We start from the raw sequence: 20,529 nt of genomic DNA, 5'->3' as shown, positions 1-20,529 counted from the left end.
TGGGCAGCAGCCGTGGTGCAAGGAGACAGCAGGTGCAGCTTGTAGCTAAGGGAGCGGAAGAGTCTGAAAAAGCAGCAAGCCCAGTCTCCTGCCCCCGCCCCCCACCTCTCGGGAGGCGTCTGCTGGTTCTCCTTGGGAAAGTGGAGTGAATGTGCGCTGTCTGCCCCAGGAGCCCCTGCTGCACTCTGGGAGGTGGCTGCAGCTCTGGGCACTGGTGAGAGGCCGCGAAGCTATGAGGACTGCCCGCTCCCTGCCCAGCCCAATATGCCTGTCATAGAGGACATCTGTGCATCTGACCTTCGCAAGGGGGACTGTTTTAGCATCCATCTGGGATGGACGGAACATATACCTTGCTTGTGTTTCATAGTAAAGATGGGAGCCCTCAAGGTCTAGTTTGAGAATTCAGAGTTGCTTGTCCATCAGTCAAGGCAGTGACATCCCAAGTCAAGTACTGCTTCCTCCTGGAGAGCAAGCAGCAGACCCAGCCCCCTCATGTGACTCGACACGTAGAGAGTGCCCATGTGACGTGTGATCCCGGCATTGCAGGCCATCCAGAGGCAGCTGGAGGAGGTGGAGGTGCGGCAGAGGGCTTCGGAGATCCAGGGCGTGAGGCTGGAGAAGGCGCTGAGAGGAGAAGCAGGTATGGCCCAACCCCAGCAGACTGAGCAGCAGCCATGGGTCTCTGTCCATGGGCTGAAGCTAGTGCTGGCCTGACCTTCCGGACAAAACAACGAGACAGGGTCAGCTGCCGAGCATTCTGTGGGTATGGAGATGGTGTCAAATCTACACCTGCTTCCCACGTTTAAAATCAAGGGCCCTGATCCACCTGTAGGCCTTATAACTGGGTTGCTGGTCTGCTCAGTCTCCCTTCCAACTGGTGTTAAATGTTCTTTGCAAGTCAGAGGTGAGGATACATTCAGGACACAGACTGAGGTGTTCAAGCCACGTTGGTAGCAATCCAAAGCCCAGAGTTGGGGTCAGAGTGTTGGTGTCTCTGTTTACTGTCTGAATGAGCTTGGGTCAGTCACTTTACAAAGCTTTGTAAACTTTAGGCTTCTCATCTAAAATGAGCTGAATTAAAGACTAATGAAGAAATGATATATAACACTTCTGTTAGCATATTTCCTAATCTAAGGCAGGGGAATAAATGGTGATAGTCCCACTGATAGCTTCAGATTCTTAGAGCTCGCCTGGAGAAGACCTGCTGCCTGGCGGACTGCAGCACACTGTCTGTAACAGTGAGTACCTTGCAGTTTTGGCCTTGAGAAGTTTGCAGTGCGTTGAGGAATTCAGACATGTCAGTGGAGAAAAACACAATAGAGCATGCCGTGTGCTGTGAAAGGCACCAGCATTAGGGGACAGTGTGAACAGACCAGGAGGCTTCTAACTGATGCTGGGGGTAGAGGAGCCCTGAGCCTGGGCTTCCTTGAAGGGGTGACATCGAAGTCAAGAACCAGGGGAGACACAGGAGCTAACCAGGGTGGTTAGGAAATGCAGAAGCCAAGCACAAGGAGACAGGAAATCTCCTAACCCATGAGCAATGACTTAAAGACTCTGGCGTCTTGGAAACCCAGCAGCGGTGTGATAACGAATTGGAGGGACAATGAATTGGTGCGATAGCAAATTGGAGAATTTGCTGGGCTGGGACAGGTGTTGTTTCTTTAGCTCTGTGTTGTCTTCTGCTTTCTGGGTGTGAGGTGTATAACATATAACATGTGATATATATATATATATATATATATATATATATATATATATATATATATATAACTAAACCCCAAAACACACATCTCTAAGTGCCGCAGTGTTAGCAGCCTATTCCTGTCAACCCAGTGAAAGATCAGGGTCTCAGTTACTGTGAAAGTCGGATTCTTTGCGAGTTGATGCTATCCAGGGCAGATCTGATCTCCTGGGGCCTGAGGCTCAGCCCAGGTCACGCAGGCCAGACTGGGAGGGCCACTCCCAGAGCCTTGCAAGGGCCGAGCTAGAGGCTGGGGGCTGCAGCTGCCTGAGGTGTCAGAGCAGTGCTGCAGGCCAACTTTGCCCACTCTGCGCCTCAGTTTCTTTGTAAACTGGGAGTGGTGATCAGACCTGTTTGTGCTGTTGGGGGTGAGGATTAACTAAGACAATTCACGTGAACCCCCAGCACAGGGCCTGGCTTGGAGTAGCTGATTTGTTAATATTCACTGCTTTTCTCACTAGAATTCACTGTCCGTTTCCTTGCAAAGCTTACCAAACGCGCCCAACAGAAGTGGGCTCCCTTACAATACTGGTGGCTCTCGCTGCCTGTCCCTGCAGCTGCCAGAGGGACTTTTGGTGAAAAGAACTTCCCTTGCAGCTTCCCAACCCAGATGGCTCTGGCACTCGTCTTTAAGAATCTGCTGATTTCAACGGGAGCGTTAGACATGAAAAGGATGTGCCAGGAGAGCTAGGGCGTGCTCCAGCAGGTGGCATGATGGGAAAACTGGCGTGGCAGGCATCAGAGGGCCCTGTGTTCAAGTTCTGCGCTGCTCTGTCAGGCGGTACAGTCTTGGGAAAATCAGTCACCCTCTCTAACCCTAGATTCCTCCTCTGAAAAATGTGGATAATCTCCACTTTGAGAATGGGGGGTGCTGGTGGGCAACGTTTCTACCAGAGAGCGTACTGCATTGTGGGCATAAAAAATGACCTAAATAGGCTTTTACCAAGTATTATTGAATATCAAAAATATTACTAGTATTTTATGATATTAAGTATTTTAAGATATAATTATTTTATTTTATTCATTTATTAGAAAGAACTATGATAGAGTGTGTGTGTGAGAGTGCTCCTCTATCTACTCGTTCACTCCTCAGATGGCTGCAACAGTCGATGCTGGGCCAGGCTGATGCCAGAATCCAGGAACTCAATGCAGGTCTCCCATATGGTGGCAGGAGCTCAAGTACTTAGGCCATTCTCTGTTGCTTCCTGGGTACATCAGCAGGAAGCTGGAATGGAAGCAGAGCAGCCGGGACTCGAACCTGCACTCAGAGTATGCTGGCACTGCAAGTGGTGGCTTAACCCACTGCACCATAACACCAGTCCCAAGATTTATCTTTCTTTGTTGCTTAAAATTAAAATTATACAAACACAGTTTCTAAAGCTTCTGTAAATTCCTGTCATCCCTACTTCATCCCTAATGTGTGCGTTGGGTGGGAGGGGCCTATCTGAAGTCATAGTTAAACCTGGCCAGGGGGCCAGCGCCATGGAGTCGAAGGCGAGGCTTCTGCTTGCAGTGCCGACATCCCATATAGGTGCCAGTTTGAATCTCAGCTGCTCCACTTCTGATCCAGCTCTCTGCTAATGCACCTGGGAAAGCAGCAGAGGAAGACCTGAAGGCTTTGGCCCCTGTACCCACATGGGAGACCCAGAAGAAGCTCCTGGCTCCTGGCTTTGGCCTGGCCTGGCCCGGGCTGTCGTGGCCATTTGAAGAATGAACCAGTGAATAGAAGATCGATCTCTCTCTCTCTCTCTCTCTCTCTCTCTCTCTCTCTCTCTCTCACTGTTTCTCTTTCTCTCTTTGTAGCTCTGCCTTTCAAGTAAATAAATAAATCTTAAAAAAGAAAAAAAGCTAGCCAGTGTGAGGTGTCGTCAAAGGTGCACTGAGCCAGCCAGAAGATGGATTCCATTAATTCCCTTTCTGTCCCTGGTAATTCAATTCCCCTGTTGAGTTTATGGGCCTTTTTCTCCTTGACTGTCCTTGTACAGGTGACAGAGGCAGCTCATCAAGGGGCAGTCAAGTCAGGGAGCGTGGCCTCAAAGCAGGCATCAAAATTAATACACTATAACTTGTAATAACATTTGTGCAATAAGAATATTCCTGTGCGGTTCAATTTTCTATTCAGTCCCTTTAAGAGATCGCCCTGTTGCTTAATGAATGACCAATGCTTATTAGGTTAAGTCGTATTTGAGCTGGCCTGTGCTGCTTCGGTTCAAGTGATTTAATGGGAATTATTTAATAGGTATTATTAGGATAATTAGAAAATGATCACAGTTAGGCAATAATATTGAGCTATAAAGGTTGTGAATAACCAAATTTGGAGACAGGCCTGAAAACATGAGTTGTCTGCGACAGTTATGCAAGGCTTCTCTAATAATTATGTGAGGCAGCCTGAAAGGGTCTTTTGTTCCTGGGAGTTATTCATTAGGTGGGCATTGAATTAGAGGAACATGCGGGGGTGCAAGACGGAGGGCCAGGACGGCTGAGGAGCAAAACGAGGCTTTGATGAGCTCCTAATTGTCGTGACAACAATTTCTGCTTTCTTTTTTCCCAACAGTCAGAAATAAGCTCCCCCACCCGCCCACCCCCGCAGCTAGGTTTTCCCCCAAAGAAAAACAAAAGTGTGACAGTCCACCCCAAATGACAAGTCATTCTACTTGGCCGTGTGTGTGTGTGTGTGTGTGTGTGTGTGTGTGTGGTGTCTGTGATAAAGGGGGCAGAGTCCCCTGGAGTCTTGGCTACCAGATGAGGGCCCCGACCCACAATGGCGGATTTTCCAGGAGTCAGAGAGGAGACCAGGCATGGCTTTGCCAACTGCTTGGACTCTGCTTGCCCGACGGCCTATTTGCTACCTGATGGTTTGTGGGATGTCAAGGAGGTGGTCAGAATGACATCACGAGGCACCGTGGAGTACCCCAGCTGAGCAAGGGACCAGCATTCTAATTGCCATGGCCTGGATAACAGAATCTGCTTTCTTCCAACACCTGGAGACAGACAAAATCAAATAAAAACTGAGCACAGTTAGGAAGTAGAAAGTGCTTATGCCCCAGGAGGTGTGAGAACTATTCCTCCCTTACAGCTTGCCCAGCTTTGGGGAAGATTCATCAGCTGGTGTCTGCCTTGAGCTTCTTGCCTTTTTTGGAGCCAGATGGATTTTCCTTCCCGGGGATTGCCGGGCTGACAGAGGGCGCCGGATGTGCACGGCTGCCAGCAGGTGGCAGCAAGAGCACATGGGATGTGAGGGAGCGCGCCTAGTACCTGGACAAGGAAGAGGGGAGTCCTTTGGCTTCTACTCTGGTTTTCATCCAGACTGCTGAGGAATAGGAGCGAGAATCTCCTGGATAATATAGCAGTGAGGAGTCCTGCGAACAGTGTGGATGTCTGGAGTTCGAATCCCTGGGTAGGCATCGTACAACAGTGACCTACCTTTCTGCCAACTTTCTTGTGCATACAATGGAACTAATGATACCTACCTCATAGGAGTGATATAAAGGAAAGGTGAAATGAAACAATGTTATAAACTACCGAACAGGGGGTCTGGAACATAGTAGATATTCAGGAAGATTCACTCCTTCTATTTTCTGTTAATATCCCTATCTTTCTAGAACACAGATGGATAGTTATTTCTCAAATAGTATATATATATTGTACATTAATTTACAAATACACTATATTATGATAGCATTATATCCTATACTCCCTAGGAGAGATTTAAGCTGACCTCTATGATTATGTATAATGCATGAATTTCACATGCCTGGTTCATGTAAGTTCATCTCAGTGTATACTCATATTGCTAACCCTACCACGCCCAACCCTAACCCCAACATACACATACAAAAAACAACAACAACACAGTAAAATCGGCTTCACAATGAGAGGAGCACACTGGTTCTCCAACAGTAGCCCATACTGTTGGGAATGGATTTTAGGGGATAGGTATCCACTGGGTAACCATCTGTAACTACTTGTTCTCTAGAAGTATTGAAAGGTACAGGATTGTACCCTCTGGTCGGTCACTGCCTGTGGCTGGATTCTGTACCTTCAGAGGTCAGCCGAGAAGGGGAGGGTGGGGTTCCCTCCGTGATCCTGGAGGAGCCTGGTTGTCTGAACACAGATGGCCATAAAAACGGAAACACAGATAATATCATTTTATCACACAGTATAACAGGATATTGTCAGAGCCTTACAGAGCCCAGCCAGGAGAAACAAGACTCCAAAGTTGATAGTTAAGCCGCCAGCAAGGGGTTTGGGTTGATGAACTACAACTCTGTAGATGCCAAAAACAAATGACAAAATTGAGTGCTTCAGAGCGAGGGATGTAATGATTCACTGCACAGCAAATGGCAGGAGCATCACCGTGGTGGCACAAGTTGCCTGTCCCCGTGTCCCACGGTGTGACACGATAGGCCTGGCTGGCACCTGTGGTGGTTGTGGGTTGTGCCACAGCTAAGGAACTTAGGGCAAAGAACTCAGCAGTTTTCATAGCGAGCAGTAAAGGAGCCCATCCCCCCTGCCCAGGAAGCAAGCAGTGCAGCGGTCACGCTGTGCTATCCTGACCTACTTCTCAGAATTACCCACCTGACCAGTAGATAGGAGTAGCCCAGGGTCAGGTGACGATGGAACCCTGTATTGTGGCATGCTTAGCAGGAGCAGAGATGCTCATGGTCTGTAGAAGACAGCCTAATTCAATAAATATCACAAATCCACTCGTTACATATTCACTTCTTTCCCGATTCACTGGACACTGCAGGTCCATGGCCTCTTTATAAGCCAAATACTGAAAAGGCCAAGGCAACCTTCTTACACTGATTTTTAAAAAAATAATATGGAAAATTGAAATAAACAAGGGATAAAAGGGCAGGTATAACCACAGATGCAGCAAAAAATTCAAAAAGAGTAAAGAATATAGTGGGGGCAGTGTTGTGGTGCAGCAAGTTAAGCCACTGCCTGTGACGCATGCATCCCGTATGGATGCCGGTTTACGTCTCAGCTGCACCACTTCCGGTCCAGCTCCCTGCCAATCTGCTTGGGAAAGCAGCAGGAGATGGCCCAAGTGCTTGGGCCCCTGCCAGCCACATAGGAGACCCAGCTGAAGCTCCCAGCTCCTAGCTCTGGCCTGGCCCAGCTCTAGCTGTTACAGACATTTGAGGGAGTGAACCAACAGGTAGAAGATCTCTCTCCTCTTTCTGTATCTCTGCCTTTCAAGTAAATAAATAAAGCTTTTGAAAAAAATATTGTGAGCACGTCATTCCACTAAATTCTAAATTTGGCCCTCTAAAGGTGAATTAACAAGCACCATACTGAAAAGTTGAAGAGGAAAACTATGATCTTTTCAGTAGGAGAAATTCATGTCACAAAAATTCAGCATAAAAACTTAGTTAAAAAGACAGTAAAACATGATAGAATTTTCTTAATTTGAAGACTGTCTTCCAAAACCCTGAAGCAAACCTCATTGTTGAATGTAAGTGTCCCTCTTTAAATCAGTGAAAAGATAGTCTCCTGTGGTTAGATCTTCGATCCTACATTGTGCAGGAGGGCCCAGCCAGTTCACTAAGACAAGAGGTGGGGCAGAGAGCATAAAGTTTGCAAAGGAAGAAACAAATTTTTGTTTCCAATTGATAGGATTTATCCACTTAGAAATCTCAAAAGAATATACAAATAAATCATGTAAGATAATAAGAACCTTTATCCCAGGGGCTAGCATTATGGCGCCATGGGTTAAGCCACTGCCTCCCACACCAGCATCCTATATGTTCACTGGTTCAAGTACCTGCTGCTCCACTTCCAATACAGCTCCCTGCTAATGTGCCTGGGAAAGCAGTGAAAGATGGCGCAAGTCCTTGGGCCCCTGCCATCCATATGGGAGACCCAGATGAAGTGCTTCGTTCCTGGTTTTGGCCTGGTGTAGCCCTGGCTATTGCAGCCATTTTGGAGAATGACCCAGCAGATGGAAGATCTTCCTCTTTCTCTCTGTGTATCTCTCCCTCTCTCTCTCTCTGCAACTCTACCTTTCAAATAAATAAAACAAATATTCCAGTGACTGCATCTAAGACCAAGCTAGAAAAATCAATTCTATTTTTGTTTCTTAGCCTCGAGCACCTAGAAAATGAAATAACAGGAAAGATATCACCTGGAAATGTGAAGGCCTAGGAGAAAATCAGGCAGCAGGTGTGGCCCACCTTTATAGAGCCAATTGTGATACTGTGCTGAAACTTACTAAAGGGACCACATGTGCTCTGACACCTGTGAGCATGTGACCTAAGCTGGCGTAGCATTGCAGATCACAGGTGATGGTGATTCCGAAACAACTGATTTTCTATACCCACCCCCCAAAAAACCAAATCAGTTCATAAACATGAAAGACTTCCATGTGGAAAATGAAACTCGAGACATGAAGAAGAGTCTTTTTTGGCCTCAAGTCAACAGACACCATGAAAGAAATGAAAAGAAAAACTACTAATTCAGAAAATACATCTGTAAGCAATATGATTGAAAAAGAGTATTACAGACACTCATAAACCAGTAAGAAACAGGGAGATGACCCAATGAAAAATGGGCAAGTGATGTGAACATATATTTCACAGAAGAGAATGTGAAGTGGCTAACAAACATGAAAAAGATACTCTCATCTCATTAGTAATTAGGAAAATACAAATCCACACTATAATAAGAAACTCTAAAATTAACAAAATTTTAAAAATCTGATAATACTAAGTCTTTGACATGGATTAGGCACAAGGGATGCCTTTTTAAAATATTTCTTTTATTTATTTGAAAGAGTTTCAGAGAGAGAGACAGAGAGATAGGTCTTCCATCTGCTGGTTCACTCCCCAGACGGCCAAAATGGCTGGAGCTGTGCCGATCATGAGCCAGGAGCTTCTTCTGGGTCTCCCACACGGGTGCAGGGGCCCAAGGACTTGGGCCATCTTCTACTGCTTTCCCAGGCCATAGCAGAGAGCTGGATTGCAAGAGGAGCAGCCAGGACCAGAACCGGCGGCGCCCATATGGGATGCCGGCACTTCAGGCCAGGGCTTTAACCCACTGTGCCACAGCACTGGCCCTGGGATGCTTTTATTCAAGGTTACTAAGAGCATAAATTGTAATATTTTGGAAAAAAATTTGACCTTGTGCTATAAATCTGAATATTTACATACCTCCAATTCAAGAATTTCACTCCTAAGTGTATAATCCAGGTAAACCGTCCTGTGGACCAGAAGACATATACAGGAATGTTCATAGCAGCATCAGTCCAAACAACAGAACTCCAAGAACAACCCAGATATCTATTAATAGGAAAATGGATCATTTGTGTCACTGAATTATATACATCCAGTAGTGAATGAACATGAGTGAGCAGCATGGATACATTTTTAGAACAAAATATTGGGCTTAAAACAAGCAAGTTGTAGAAGACTACAGTACCGCACGATACCTTTCAATAAAGCTTAAAAGCAGGAAAAACTTTGTTTATGATGAATGGGAACATAATTATAAACAAGACACAAAGTGGTGTAGCAAGGCAGGACTGGCATGTTTGTTCTTCTGCAGAAGCCTGGCCCTCAGAGTGGAACGGTGAGCTAGCAGTGACCTTGCGTTTGTCAAGGCTGACTCGGGCCAGACCCACGGCGTGACTTTTTAGATTATCATCATCGTATGTAAGGAACCTGTGGGAGGTGGAGGTACCCAGAGCTCCGGTACTGAAGGCTGCGAGAGCCTTGAATGAACCACGGCTGTGGATGAGTGCCTGACAGCTGACCAGGCGCCAGAGGAGGAAAGGCGGGGCTGCCCCCAGGCCTTGTGGGAAAGGCCGCAGATCCTTAGCACAGAGCTGGGGGCGCTGACTGCAGCTCCTGTGTTGCCCTTTCATGCCTCAGCTCCTCAGTGAGCATGTCCGTCAAGAGCTTTACCAGAAACACAGCCAACACCAAATTAGGACTTCTCACAGATCCTGAGGAGGTTCAAATTCACATCCAAAGAATTAGACGGCAAAACAAGAATCAACTTGGAAAAGCCACACACCAATACACAATCAGAAAAGTATTTGGTATTACCTACAAAAGGAAATGGCTTTTTCAAAAACCGCTTTAGGGCTGGCGCTGTGGTGTATTGAGTTGAGCCTCCACTTGTGGTACCGGCATCTTATATGGGTACTGTGGTTCGAGTCCCAGCTGCCCCACTTCCGATCCAACTGCCTGCTGATGGCCTGAGAAAGCAGTGGAAGATGGCCCAAGTGATTGGGCCCCTGCACCCCCATGGGAGACCCGGAAAAGCTTCAGTCTCCTGGCTTTGGTTCAACCCAGCTCCAGCTGTTGCAGTCGTTTGGAAGTGAACCAGTGGATAGAAGATCCCTTGGTCTTTCTCTCTCTCTCTCTCTCCCTCTCTCTCTGTAACTCTGCCTCTCAAATAAATAAATTTTTAATAAAAAATACTTTAAAGAATGGATTGTGCATTTGTTCTATTATTATTCAGGGAAAATAAGCTATTGACCATTAGATATTCGCCACCCTGAGGTTAGCAAGAACAAAGATTTACCAGGCTTGGTGGTTTCAGCTTGATCGTGGAGAGTTATTGAAGATTTTCAGTGTGGAGTGACAATTTGCTTTGCATGCGTGAGAGCTCTCTTGGGCAAAAGTGGGTCAATATAAATGACTCTATTAAAAGTTGTTTTGTGTTGAGTTTTGATTATTTCACCTTAGCAAATGGAAGACTTACATTTTGTCCAGGAAAAGGCATAGTATGAGGGGAGAGGAACCAAGCAGAGGGTGAGAGTGTGGGCTGGGTCACAGGGCCGTTCTGTTAGCTCAGAGCCTACTTGCCTCCCGGCTACACCACTCTAGATGCAGCCTGATTCTGAGACGGAGGAGTCACAGGCCTGCCCTGAAAGGGCTTTTTAACACAGCACTACCCCGGGAACAAAGAAAGATGTGTGACTAAGCAAACCGTCTGCATAGACACTGTGGGAGTCTTCCTAGGAAGTAGTGCTCCACTCAGCCCTGAGACCTTTTTTAGAAAAATTTAAGTGAGTCAGAAAATAAGTTATTATTATTTTGGAGTTTTTGTTCACCTGAAGTTAAATTGCAGTTGAAGTTCATCTGTGTATAATCAAGTCAAGGGTTCCACTCTAGCTGAGTGTGAACAGGGAACAGAGGGGGCAGATGCTGTGGCATAGTGGGTAAAGCTGCCACCTGCAGTGCTGACATCCCATATGGGTGCCAGTTCAAGTCCCGGCTGCTCCACTTCTGATCCAATTATCTGCTATGGCCTGGGAGAACAAGTCCTTGGGCCTCTGCACCCACATGGGAGACCCAGAAAAGCTCCTGGCTCCTGGATTTGGATCAGCGCAGATCCAGCCATTGCAGGCATCTGGGTAGTGAACCAGCGAATGGAAAACCTCTCTGCCTCTGCCTCTGCCTCTCTGTAACTTTGCCTTTCAAGTAAACAAATAAAATCTTTAAAAAAAAAAAAAAAGCGGGGGGGGGGGCTGCAGAAAATAATCCATGTGGAACTTTAGAGCTAAACACTACAAGAAATGACAAGTAAGGACAAGTGCAGTAGTGCAGTTTATTGAATGGTTACTATGCACCAAGCATAGTGCTAAGCACTTTGCATGCACCTCATTTAATCACGGAAACCAATGTATGAGGAGGGCGTCCCCATTTTTCACAGGGGGAAACCGAGGCAAAGAAACATGAGTCACTTGCCCAATGTCACACAGGTGTAAAGGGCAGAGCCAAGGCTGACTGATGTCAAAGCACACGTCCCCTTTCACTTGATATCCACAAAGGAGAGGCAGTGATGACCTGGAGTTCATCGGGACCTGCAGGAAGGGGATCTGACGATAGCCGAGAGGTGATGGACATAAAGGAGGAGCATCTCCTGCCTCGCTGGTGTGGAGAGCAGAGTCCACCCATCCCGGACACTCTGGTAGAAACCCTAGACACCTGCATGTGACTCCACATCCAAATACCCCCAAAGCTCCTTGAGTGCCGAAGAAAGGAAGACTCTAAAAAAAAATGGCTGTAGCCAATAAAGTTGCAAATCATTCCATTAAGAAAAGAAAATTCAATTAACTGAGTGACTGAGTTGAACTGTGCTTGTTGAGCACAGCGCCCGCAGGTACCATCGTGGTCTTGTAGGACACTCTCTAGGGGAGTAATCTTAGAAAAACCCGCAAAATTGAAAAGGGGGCATGTGGTCAGGGTTAAGCTCTAGCTAGAACCGATGGGTGTTATACAGCAAAGAGGCTGAATCTGAAAAACACAACAAAATACTCTGAAGACAGCAAGAGAGTGCCTTTAAAGCTGTTTCCTTTGGATTGAGAACAAGAAGGGATAGGCCCAGGGCTCGTGGCAGATGGTATAATTTAGACGATGAGCAAAGGCATAATTTTCTCTCTTTTTTTATTTTTATTTATTTATTTATTTATTTTGACAGGCAGAATGGACAGTGAGAGAGAGAGAGAGAGAGGTCTTCCATTTGCCGTCGGTTCACCCTCCAATGGCCGCTGCGGCTGGCACACCATGCTGATCCGATGGCAGGAGCCAGGTACTTCTCCTGGTCTCCCATGGGGTGCAGGGCCCAAGGACTTGGGCCATCCTCCACTGCACTCCCGGGTCACAGCAGAGAGCTGGCCTGGAAGAGGGGCAACCGGGACAGAATCCGGCACCCCGACCGGGACTAGAACCCAGTGTGCCGGCACCGCAAGGCAGAGGATTAGCCTAGTGAGCCGCAGCGCCAGCCCAGAATTTTCAACTCTCAGCTTTTCTGTTTTCTCTGTCAAGGAAAATGGTGCTCATCTTAGAAATGTTAAACAAATATCTAGAAGAAATTGAATCTGGATAGGTGAGACAAACAGGAGAGCTGTGGATTAGGATGTGTAAGCCCAGGTGGAAGGGGGAACAGCATCTCAGATGTGGCGTTGCTCAATCTGAGTTTGTTGAATGAACGGAATTGAATCCCTGCTGTTGAAATAACTTGCAGACATAATCTCAGTCTGTGAAAACTCGTGGAGAATTCTGGAACCAAAAGACTAGAGATGAGCACGCCTGGGAAAGGCACATGAATTCTGATCCTTGTCAGAATTCTGGAAATGATTATTTAAGAAGCTACGTGTTTAGAGAGAGATGTAGGGGCCCAGCATTGTGGCGCAGTGGGTTAAGCTGCCACCTGCAATGCTGGCATCCCCCCCATGAGTACCGATTCAAGCCCCAGCTGCTCTGCTTGCAGTTCAGCTCCCTGCTAATGCACCCGGGAAAGCAGTAAAAGATGGCCCAAGTAAGTGGGCTTCTCACCCATGTGGGAAACCCCACACGGAGTTCCTGGCTTCTGGCTTTGGCCTGGCCCAGTTTCGACTGTTGGGGCCATTTGGGGGGGGCGGTGAACCTCTCTCTACCTCCCCCTCTCTGTAACTCTGCCTTTCAAATATATAAATAAATCTTTTTATTTTTTTTTTCAAAGAACCCAAAAGATATTTAGAGATGAGTAGGAGCCATTAGTGTTCAAGAAACTGTAGGGAACAAATGTTACTTCCCTTCCAGAACTGTAAGGTTTTCAGTGCCCATGAACATGGTGCATATATATATGTGTGTATATATATGTGTATATATATATATATATGTACAGTTTAGTTTCAGGAAAGTATTTTCTTATCAGAGTTTCTTATGATTGCCTCAGGGACAAGACATAGCAATGTGGGCTGATGATACCAGGTTGGGTGTCTTGAGCCTGCTTCACTCAAAGGCTGAGGAAGGTCCCTAATGATGGATGAGTTGGCTCTGTTCCTGAGCCAGCCCCATCTGACATTTCATTTTTCAATCTCATAAATCTCATATTGAAAGGTACAGGATGCCCATTTATCAATTCTGCAGAAATCCCAGAGCTAGGAGAAATGCTAGACAGAACACTCAGAAGATACCTAGTCAGCTAGATGGAATATTCAGAAGATTTCTCCATGATAAGACACAGGCAACAAGATGACGCTTAACAAAATACATATAAAGTCTTTTTTTAAAAAATATTTTTCATTTATTTGAAAGAGTTACAGAGAGAGGAGGAGAGAGAGAGAGAGGAGGTAGAGAGATCTTCCATCCACTAGTTTACTCCCAATATGGCCACCACAGCCAAGACTGAGCCAGGCCAAAGCCAGGAGCCAGGAGCTTCTTCTGGGTCTTCCATATGGGTGGCAGGGGCCCAAGGACTTGGGCCATCTTCCACTGCTTTCCAAGGCACATTAGCAGGGAGCTAGATGGGATATGGAGCAGCCAGGACACTAACTGGCACCCATATGGAATGCCTTAACCTATCATACCACAACGCAAATACCATAAAGTCTTTTTAAATGTTTATTTTCAGGGCCAGCGCTGTGTTGTAGTAGGTTAAGCATCTGCCTATGGCACCGGCATCCCTGCATATGTCTGCCCTGAATATATAGTGTGAATTAAGTGTAGAAAAAGATCAGTTGCACAGATAGAACTTGAAGGCATCAGACTTAGCCATCTCTATTGTGGAAGGACCAGAGTTCACATGCAAGTTAAGAGGAGAGCTGCAAAAAAAAAGACGGCTGCAATTCTTGGGCACAGGACGAATGTGTGAGGGGATCTCTCCATCTGGGCTGTGGATATTTGATTCTGCACTCTTTTGTTAGATCCTGGAAAAGTAGGTAGCAAGCAGAGGTGGGCAGCTGTCATGTGACAGCATGACAAACCATCTGGAGGGGTTGACTATGGAAAATCCAAGTGCAGTGAGTTGTGAGACCTGTCTTCCAATATATGAAGGCCTGTCATCTGAAATATGTAGTTACATGTTCTACATTTTCCTCCAGAGATAAACACCGGCAGCAATGGTTGGTGGCCAAGCCGAAAGGCCAATAGAAAAAAGATTTTCAATACATAAAGTACACAGCCAGGCAGAGGGCTTCCTGGCCAGCAGAGAATTATCCTGGAGACAGGAGGGAGTTGAGGGAGCACCTGCATGGTCTCTGTGGCTGGACCACCTGGCCCCTGAGCTTTCTTCCATCAGCAGTCAAACGTTGCAGGATTGAGACTGACGGCTGCAATTTACTGAGCTCCCGTTATCTGCAGGACTGAGTCAAGTGCTTTGAGTACTTCATCCCACTGCAGGTGAGGAGACTGACACTCAAGGAGACAATGTTAATTGCTCGAGCCCACACAGCAGTAGGTAGAAGAGTAGACATTTGGTCCTGAGTTTAAAGTATATGCTCTTAACTTCTGTGTTGTGTCTGATCTCTGGTTGACACACTTCATTTTTCATTCAACAACGAACTCCCTGGAATGCCTTGTTCTTGATCTCCTTTCTCCCTGGCTTTCGGCTGAGCTCAGCTGCTGCTTCCTTCCTGAGGCCTCCCCACACTTCCTCCACACGGAATTAATTGCTGCCCTTCTGTGTTTCCATAGTAAGGGGCACATGGTATTCTGTGTGGCTGTGCATGCTGGTTTTTCCCTGGGGACTGCAAGCTCCTAGGAAGAAAAGTTTTCTGAACCACTGGAGCCAATGTGTACTCACCTCTGTCCCTTAGCACCACAAACAATACTTAGAAAATGTCAGCACTGGGGCTGACGCTGTGGCATAGCAGGTAAAGCTGCTGTCTACAATGCCAGCATCCCAAATGGGTGTCAGTTCATGCCCTGGCTGCTCCACTTTCGATCCAGCTCCCTACTAATGGCCTGGGGAAAAGAGCAGAAGATGGCCCAAGTGCTTGGGCCTCTGCCACCCATATGGGAGACCTGGAAGAAGCGTCTGGCTTCTGACCATCTGAAGAATGAACCAGTGGACGGAAGATCTCTGTCTCCTACTCTTTCTATGACTCTTTCAAATCAATCAATCAATCTTTTTTTAAAAAATGGAATAAGTAACTAAATATAACTTTAAAAAAAGAATACTGGTACCCAGTACACTTATAATTCTTCTGTTCACTCATTCATTCAAGAAACCCAGGAAAGAATACCATCTATTTCCTTCCCTGTTCTCACTCCCCTTTAATCCATCCCATGTATCATCCTCTGGTATATCATCTTCTGACTATACCACCTTTAACATCCCTTTATGTTCTGCAAAGTACAAATGCCTTCACGTGGCCCTAGGGGGTCTCTGTGGTGAGATCTCAGTAAAGTTTCAGGCCTTGCCATCACCTCTCCAGGTCCCCTTAAATCCTTCCCAGTCTCCAGCTCCACGTCTTTTTTTCCAGTCCCCTTGTTCTTCCTTACATTGTTTCCTCTTTGTGAAAATTCCCTTTTTCATTCTCATTATTTCCTCTCAAAAGTGTTCTCTATTCTTCAATACTACTGCTCAAAACCCAGGTACCTTAGTACCCCAACACCTGCCCTGACCAGAAAAGCCCTCTCTCTTTTGTATTTTTTTGTTGCTTTCTTGTGACAGCTTTCTTTCTTTTTTTTAATAGAGACAATGACTCATTTATTTGAGAGGCAGAGTTAGAAAGGAGAAAGAGAGAGAGGGAGAGAGAGAATCTTCCATCTACTGGTTCACTCCCCAAATGGTTATAAAGGCCTGGAATTCCATCTGGGTCTTCCACCTAGGTAGCAGGGACCCAAGCACTTGGGCCATCTTCCCTACATTAGCAGGGAGCTGGATTGGAAGTGGAGCATCAAAGACTTGAATCGGTGCACATATGGGATGCCAGTGTCTCAAGTAGTGGCTTAACCCACTGCACTACAGCTCTGGCCCCGACAGCTTTTCTAATGTTCTACATTTTTTTAAAAGATTTATTTATTTATTTGAGAGGCAGAGAGAGAGGGAGAGACAAAGATCTTCCATCTACTGGTTTACTCCCCAAATGCTGCAATAGCTAGAGCTGGGCTGATCTGAAGCCAGCAGCCAGGAGCTTCTTCCAGGTCTCCTACGTGGGTACAGGGGCCCAAGCACTTGGGCCATTAGCAGGGAGCTAGATTGGAAGTAGAGCAGTTGGGACTCAAACTGGCACCCATATGGGATGCCAGAGCCAGAGGCAGAGGCTTAACCTACTAGGCCACGGTGCCACCCCTCTAATGTTCTATTTTATGCTAACTCTTTGAGTCCATCATCCAAAAGATTATTAGCAATATCATTTGTGGTAGGTGCAACGCTTTACTGTTTTGTGATATATAATAATACATAGCACTATATTCCCAGTGCCTAAGGCAATACCAAACACATAGGAAGTATTTGATTAACTGCTGTTATTGAATGGATGGATGGATGGATTGATGGATCAGAAGTCAAGATTTGCATGTTAGCACCGATTTGCCCATAAAATATTTCATTCTGGGCAATGCATGTAGATATCTTTGGGTGTCAGTTTTTCTATAAATAACAAGATGATCAAGGAGCCAGGAAGAAAAGGGAGCTAAATGTTATGAAATACTTGTTTTGTGCAAGGTAACATGCCAAGGGCATTATTTATCTTATATGATGACTAGAAGAAGGGAGGGAAAGATTTATACAACAACGAAGAGTGTGTCTTTAGGGTAAGGCACACTCCTAACATCTCTTAGGAATTCATGTCCTACCTCTAAGTTACTGTAAATTTGGGTTCTTTTAACCTCTGATCTTGTAAACCTCTGTTTCTTAAGTTGTCAAGTGGTAATGCCAAGAGAATCTACCCGTGAGGTTTTCTGCGAGGGTTAAGTGAGGTGCTGCTTATGAGGCCCATGGCCCAGGGTCCGGCACATAATCGATGCATGATAAGTAGCAGCTCTTTACTGTGTTATGTGGGTGTCATATTATTCCAGTTTAACCAGTGGTGAAGCATTGGCCCTGAGATGTAAAGCAGCTTGCACAAGGTCAGACAAATCTGCTTCCCCCTCTGCCTATGGGATGCACTGGTATAAACCCATCCAGAATGGCCATGCATCCCACGTTCTCACTGCAGGGTGAAAGGGCACAATTATCACCTCTCTGTTGCTACTTCTCAACTATGACAGATTTTAACATTGTAGTAGCCAAACATGTAATATCTAATAGTATCTAAGAAGCATTGTAAATTTTCTCATGGTTATTCTGAGTTTTTTTTTTTTTTAAGATTTATTTATTTGAAAGTCAGAATTATACAGAGCAAGGAGAGGCAGAAAGAGAGAGAGAGATCTTCCATCTGCTGGTTCACTCCCCAGATGGGCACAACTGCCACAGCCACACTGATCCAAGGCCAGGAGCTCCCTCTGGGTCTCCCAGGTGGGTGCAGTGGCCTAAGGACTTGCGCCATCTTCTACTGCTTTCCCAGGCCATAGCAGAGAGCTGGATTGGAAGTGGAGCAGCCAGATCTTGAACTGGTGCCCATATGGGATGCCAGCACTGCAGGTGGCGGCTTTACCCGGTACACCACAGCACTGGCCTCCAATTATTCTGTTTAAAAAAGGTTGAAATCTAAGTTGTAAGTATATATGGATGTAACTTTCTGTCCATAAGACTCAAAGCTAAAAACATTGTTTTCACCATTTGGCTTTGTGCAAAAATCCAGAATGCTGTATTCCTCTATGAGCAACTCTGACATGAGCTCCCCTGATCCAGGAAGAGAGCCACATACCTTGGGAGTCCTCCATAAGCATTAGGGTAGGCAGTGGGACAAGGAGACAGTAACTGACAGCCAGCATTTTCTTTGGCAAAGGATATGATGCATATATACCTAAGAATCTTACACAGGATGAACAAGGAGACAGAACAGGATCTGCTGTAGTAGAACGTTAGTAGCGTTAGTAGCGGCATAAACCTCTGGAGCTGATAGCCATGCCCTAAATGTCTGTCAGGATCGGCCCCAGAGCAGGCACAGGTGGATTCTGTTTGCCATGCCCATGACCTCGAGGCATCAACAGGGTGTCAGGGAGCGGCTGCCTGCTGAGCCCTTCTTGCTACAAACACGGGCTGTGCTAAAGTAGCTCCAGGGCAGTTTGATCCTGGGGAGAGAAATGCCAATCTAACCCATTTGCCTTTGATTCCTTAAGCAGATTCAGGCACACAGGATGAAGCACAGCTCTTGCAGGAATGGTTTCAGCTGGTTCTGGAGAAGAATAAATTAATGCGATATGAGTCGGAGCTACTGATCATGTAAGTCTGGCCACACAGGTAACCGTGCGTCCTGAAAGCAGAGGGGTGGGCCGGGTGGGGGACGGCTCACCCTCCTGGGCTGAAGTCCCAGGATTTTTTCTCCTTGTGCATACAGAGTAGTGATTGAGGCAAATTGATATTTTACGTCTTGCATATCATGCTGGCATTAGAACAGAGAGTCTTCCGTTGTCTGTTTGCTCTGTGGAGTCCAGGGGCTAAAGGAGATTTCAGGAAATGAGTCTGAAGCTGGAGGGCCTCTGGATAAAGGGTTTCCGATCCAGCCCTGTCCCCCAGGCCCTTGCTAAAAGAGCAGTCACAGTGGGGAGGGCTGTGTCTGGGCCAGAGGAATCGTGGGAAGGGCTCTGTGAGCTCTGCCTGGCCGCTTCCCTGTGGCTTCCGAGACGAAGGACTGAGCTCTGTCCCCATGTCCCCTTGGAATGAGGGTTGCAACCTGGCTAGGAAAAGTAGAGTGATCGCAGCACACACTGAAGAAGTCCAAGGTCACCTCTCCATCCTTTATGGGCAAAGGAAGGAAGCACATGCTAGGAACAGGCCAGAAGTCTGGGTCTTCAGGAATTATCTGTTCTATTACTGTTTTTCAGTTGACTCGGCTCAATTTAGTAATTTGCTTACATCCACTTGTCTACAAAGCCCTTGTCATACAACCACACTGTGTGCATTGGGGCCAGCTCTGGAAAGTTCACACAACAAACATTTTTCGAGCATATTCAGTGTGCCAGGAACTAGGCTAGGATCTGCGGAAATAAAGATGAATATGGCCACAGTCCCTGTCTTCTGGGGTCCTGTGGTTTCAGGGGAGGAAGATATGCAAATACACAGTGCAGTGGCCAAAAGAGAACCTGGCAAGACCTCCTCGGAGGTAAGCGGCTGGCTCAGAGCCTGCCTGAGAGAGCCAGCGAGGCGATGGCTGTTGCCACCGCTGTTCGGTGATGCAGCTTCCCTGGGAAGTGCACCAGGATTTCTCTCCCAAAAGAGATCAAGTGGGAGAACTCAGACACGTGAACCAAAGGCGTGGCAGAACTCTGTTGAAGGATAGGCATTAGTCCGGAAAAAGACCAAAATGGACAAGATGGGTATGTCTACCCGAGTCCTTTGGGAAGCAGACGTGCCAAGACAGAAGTAGAAGCACAGTGGATTCATGGGGACAGTGCCTGTGAAGCAGGAGGGGAAATGGATGCGGAAGTACGAGGGAGGTCTTCAGACCCCAGCGAGCTTGTGCTCCATGCTGTGTGTTCTTTCTTTGAAGTGCTTGGGACAAGAAGTGTTTCAGATTTCAGAATTTTGGATCATTTGCATAACCTTGACCAGCTGAGTGTCCTGAATCCAAAAATCCAAAATCTGAAATGCTCTGAAATTCACTTTTGAGCCTTATGTCTTTTTTATTTTGGAATACCCTGGAGTTCAGGTTTTTGGATTGAGGATGCTGTAAAAAGAGAGGAGGAAGGAAGGGGAACTGGACAGAAGGAGCCCAGAGACGGTGCCTCTCTGAGAGAGTCTTGGCCAGGCCGGTGGGAGCAGGGATCGCCATCCCAGGAGATCCATGGCAGGCTGGAAGGCCCAGCTCCTACACTTCTGCTGTGCTCAGTGGCTGGGAGTCTGCTGGGGAGACTGTGGCCTTCACCTGACATGGGAACGGGTCTGTAACAGCAGGCAGCTCACAGAACTCCTCCCAGGAAGTTCTGTCTTCAACCAATATCTGAGCAGTGTCCTCCATT

At 46.6% G+C, this 20,529-nt stretch overlaps 1 protein-coding gene across 5 annotated transcripts in view; it reads left to right on the top strand.

Annotated features, from left to right (window-relative positions):
- The window catches only part of MICAL2 (microtubule associated monooxygenase, calponin and LIM domain containing 2), a 227,475-nt gene that overhangs the window by 199,697 nt on the left and 7,249 nt on the right, over positions 1-20,529 (top strand). For 3 of the 5 annotated variants that reach the window (XM_051824734.3, XM_051824729.3, XM_051824718.3), the window contains 2 exons: positions 547-640; positions 18,691-18,793. In XM_051824734.3, coding sequence (XP_051680694.3) covers positions 547-640; positions 18,691-18,793 — 197 coding nt within the window. The remainder of the gene's footprint in view (positions 1-546; positions 641-18,690; positions 18,794-20,529) is intronic. The other 2 variants (XM_051824773.3, XM_089328592.1) reach the window with 1 other exon arrangement.

This window comes from Oryctolagus cuniculus, chromosome 1 (assembly GCF_051225735.1).
Source record: "Oryctolagus cuniculus isolate XC-2025 breed Fujian yellow rabbit chromosome 1, ASM5122573v1, whole genome shotgun sequence".
NCBI lineage: Eukaryota > Metazoa > Chordata > Mammalia > Lagomorpha > Leporidae > Oryctolagus > Oryctolagus cuniculus.
Note: the sequence above shows the minus strand (reverse complement) of the source record. Positions and strands in the feature narration are given on the sequence as shown.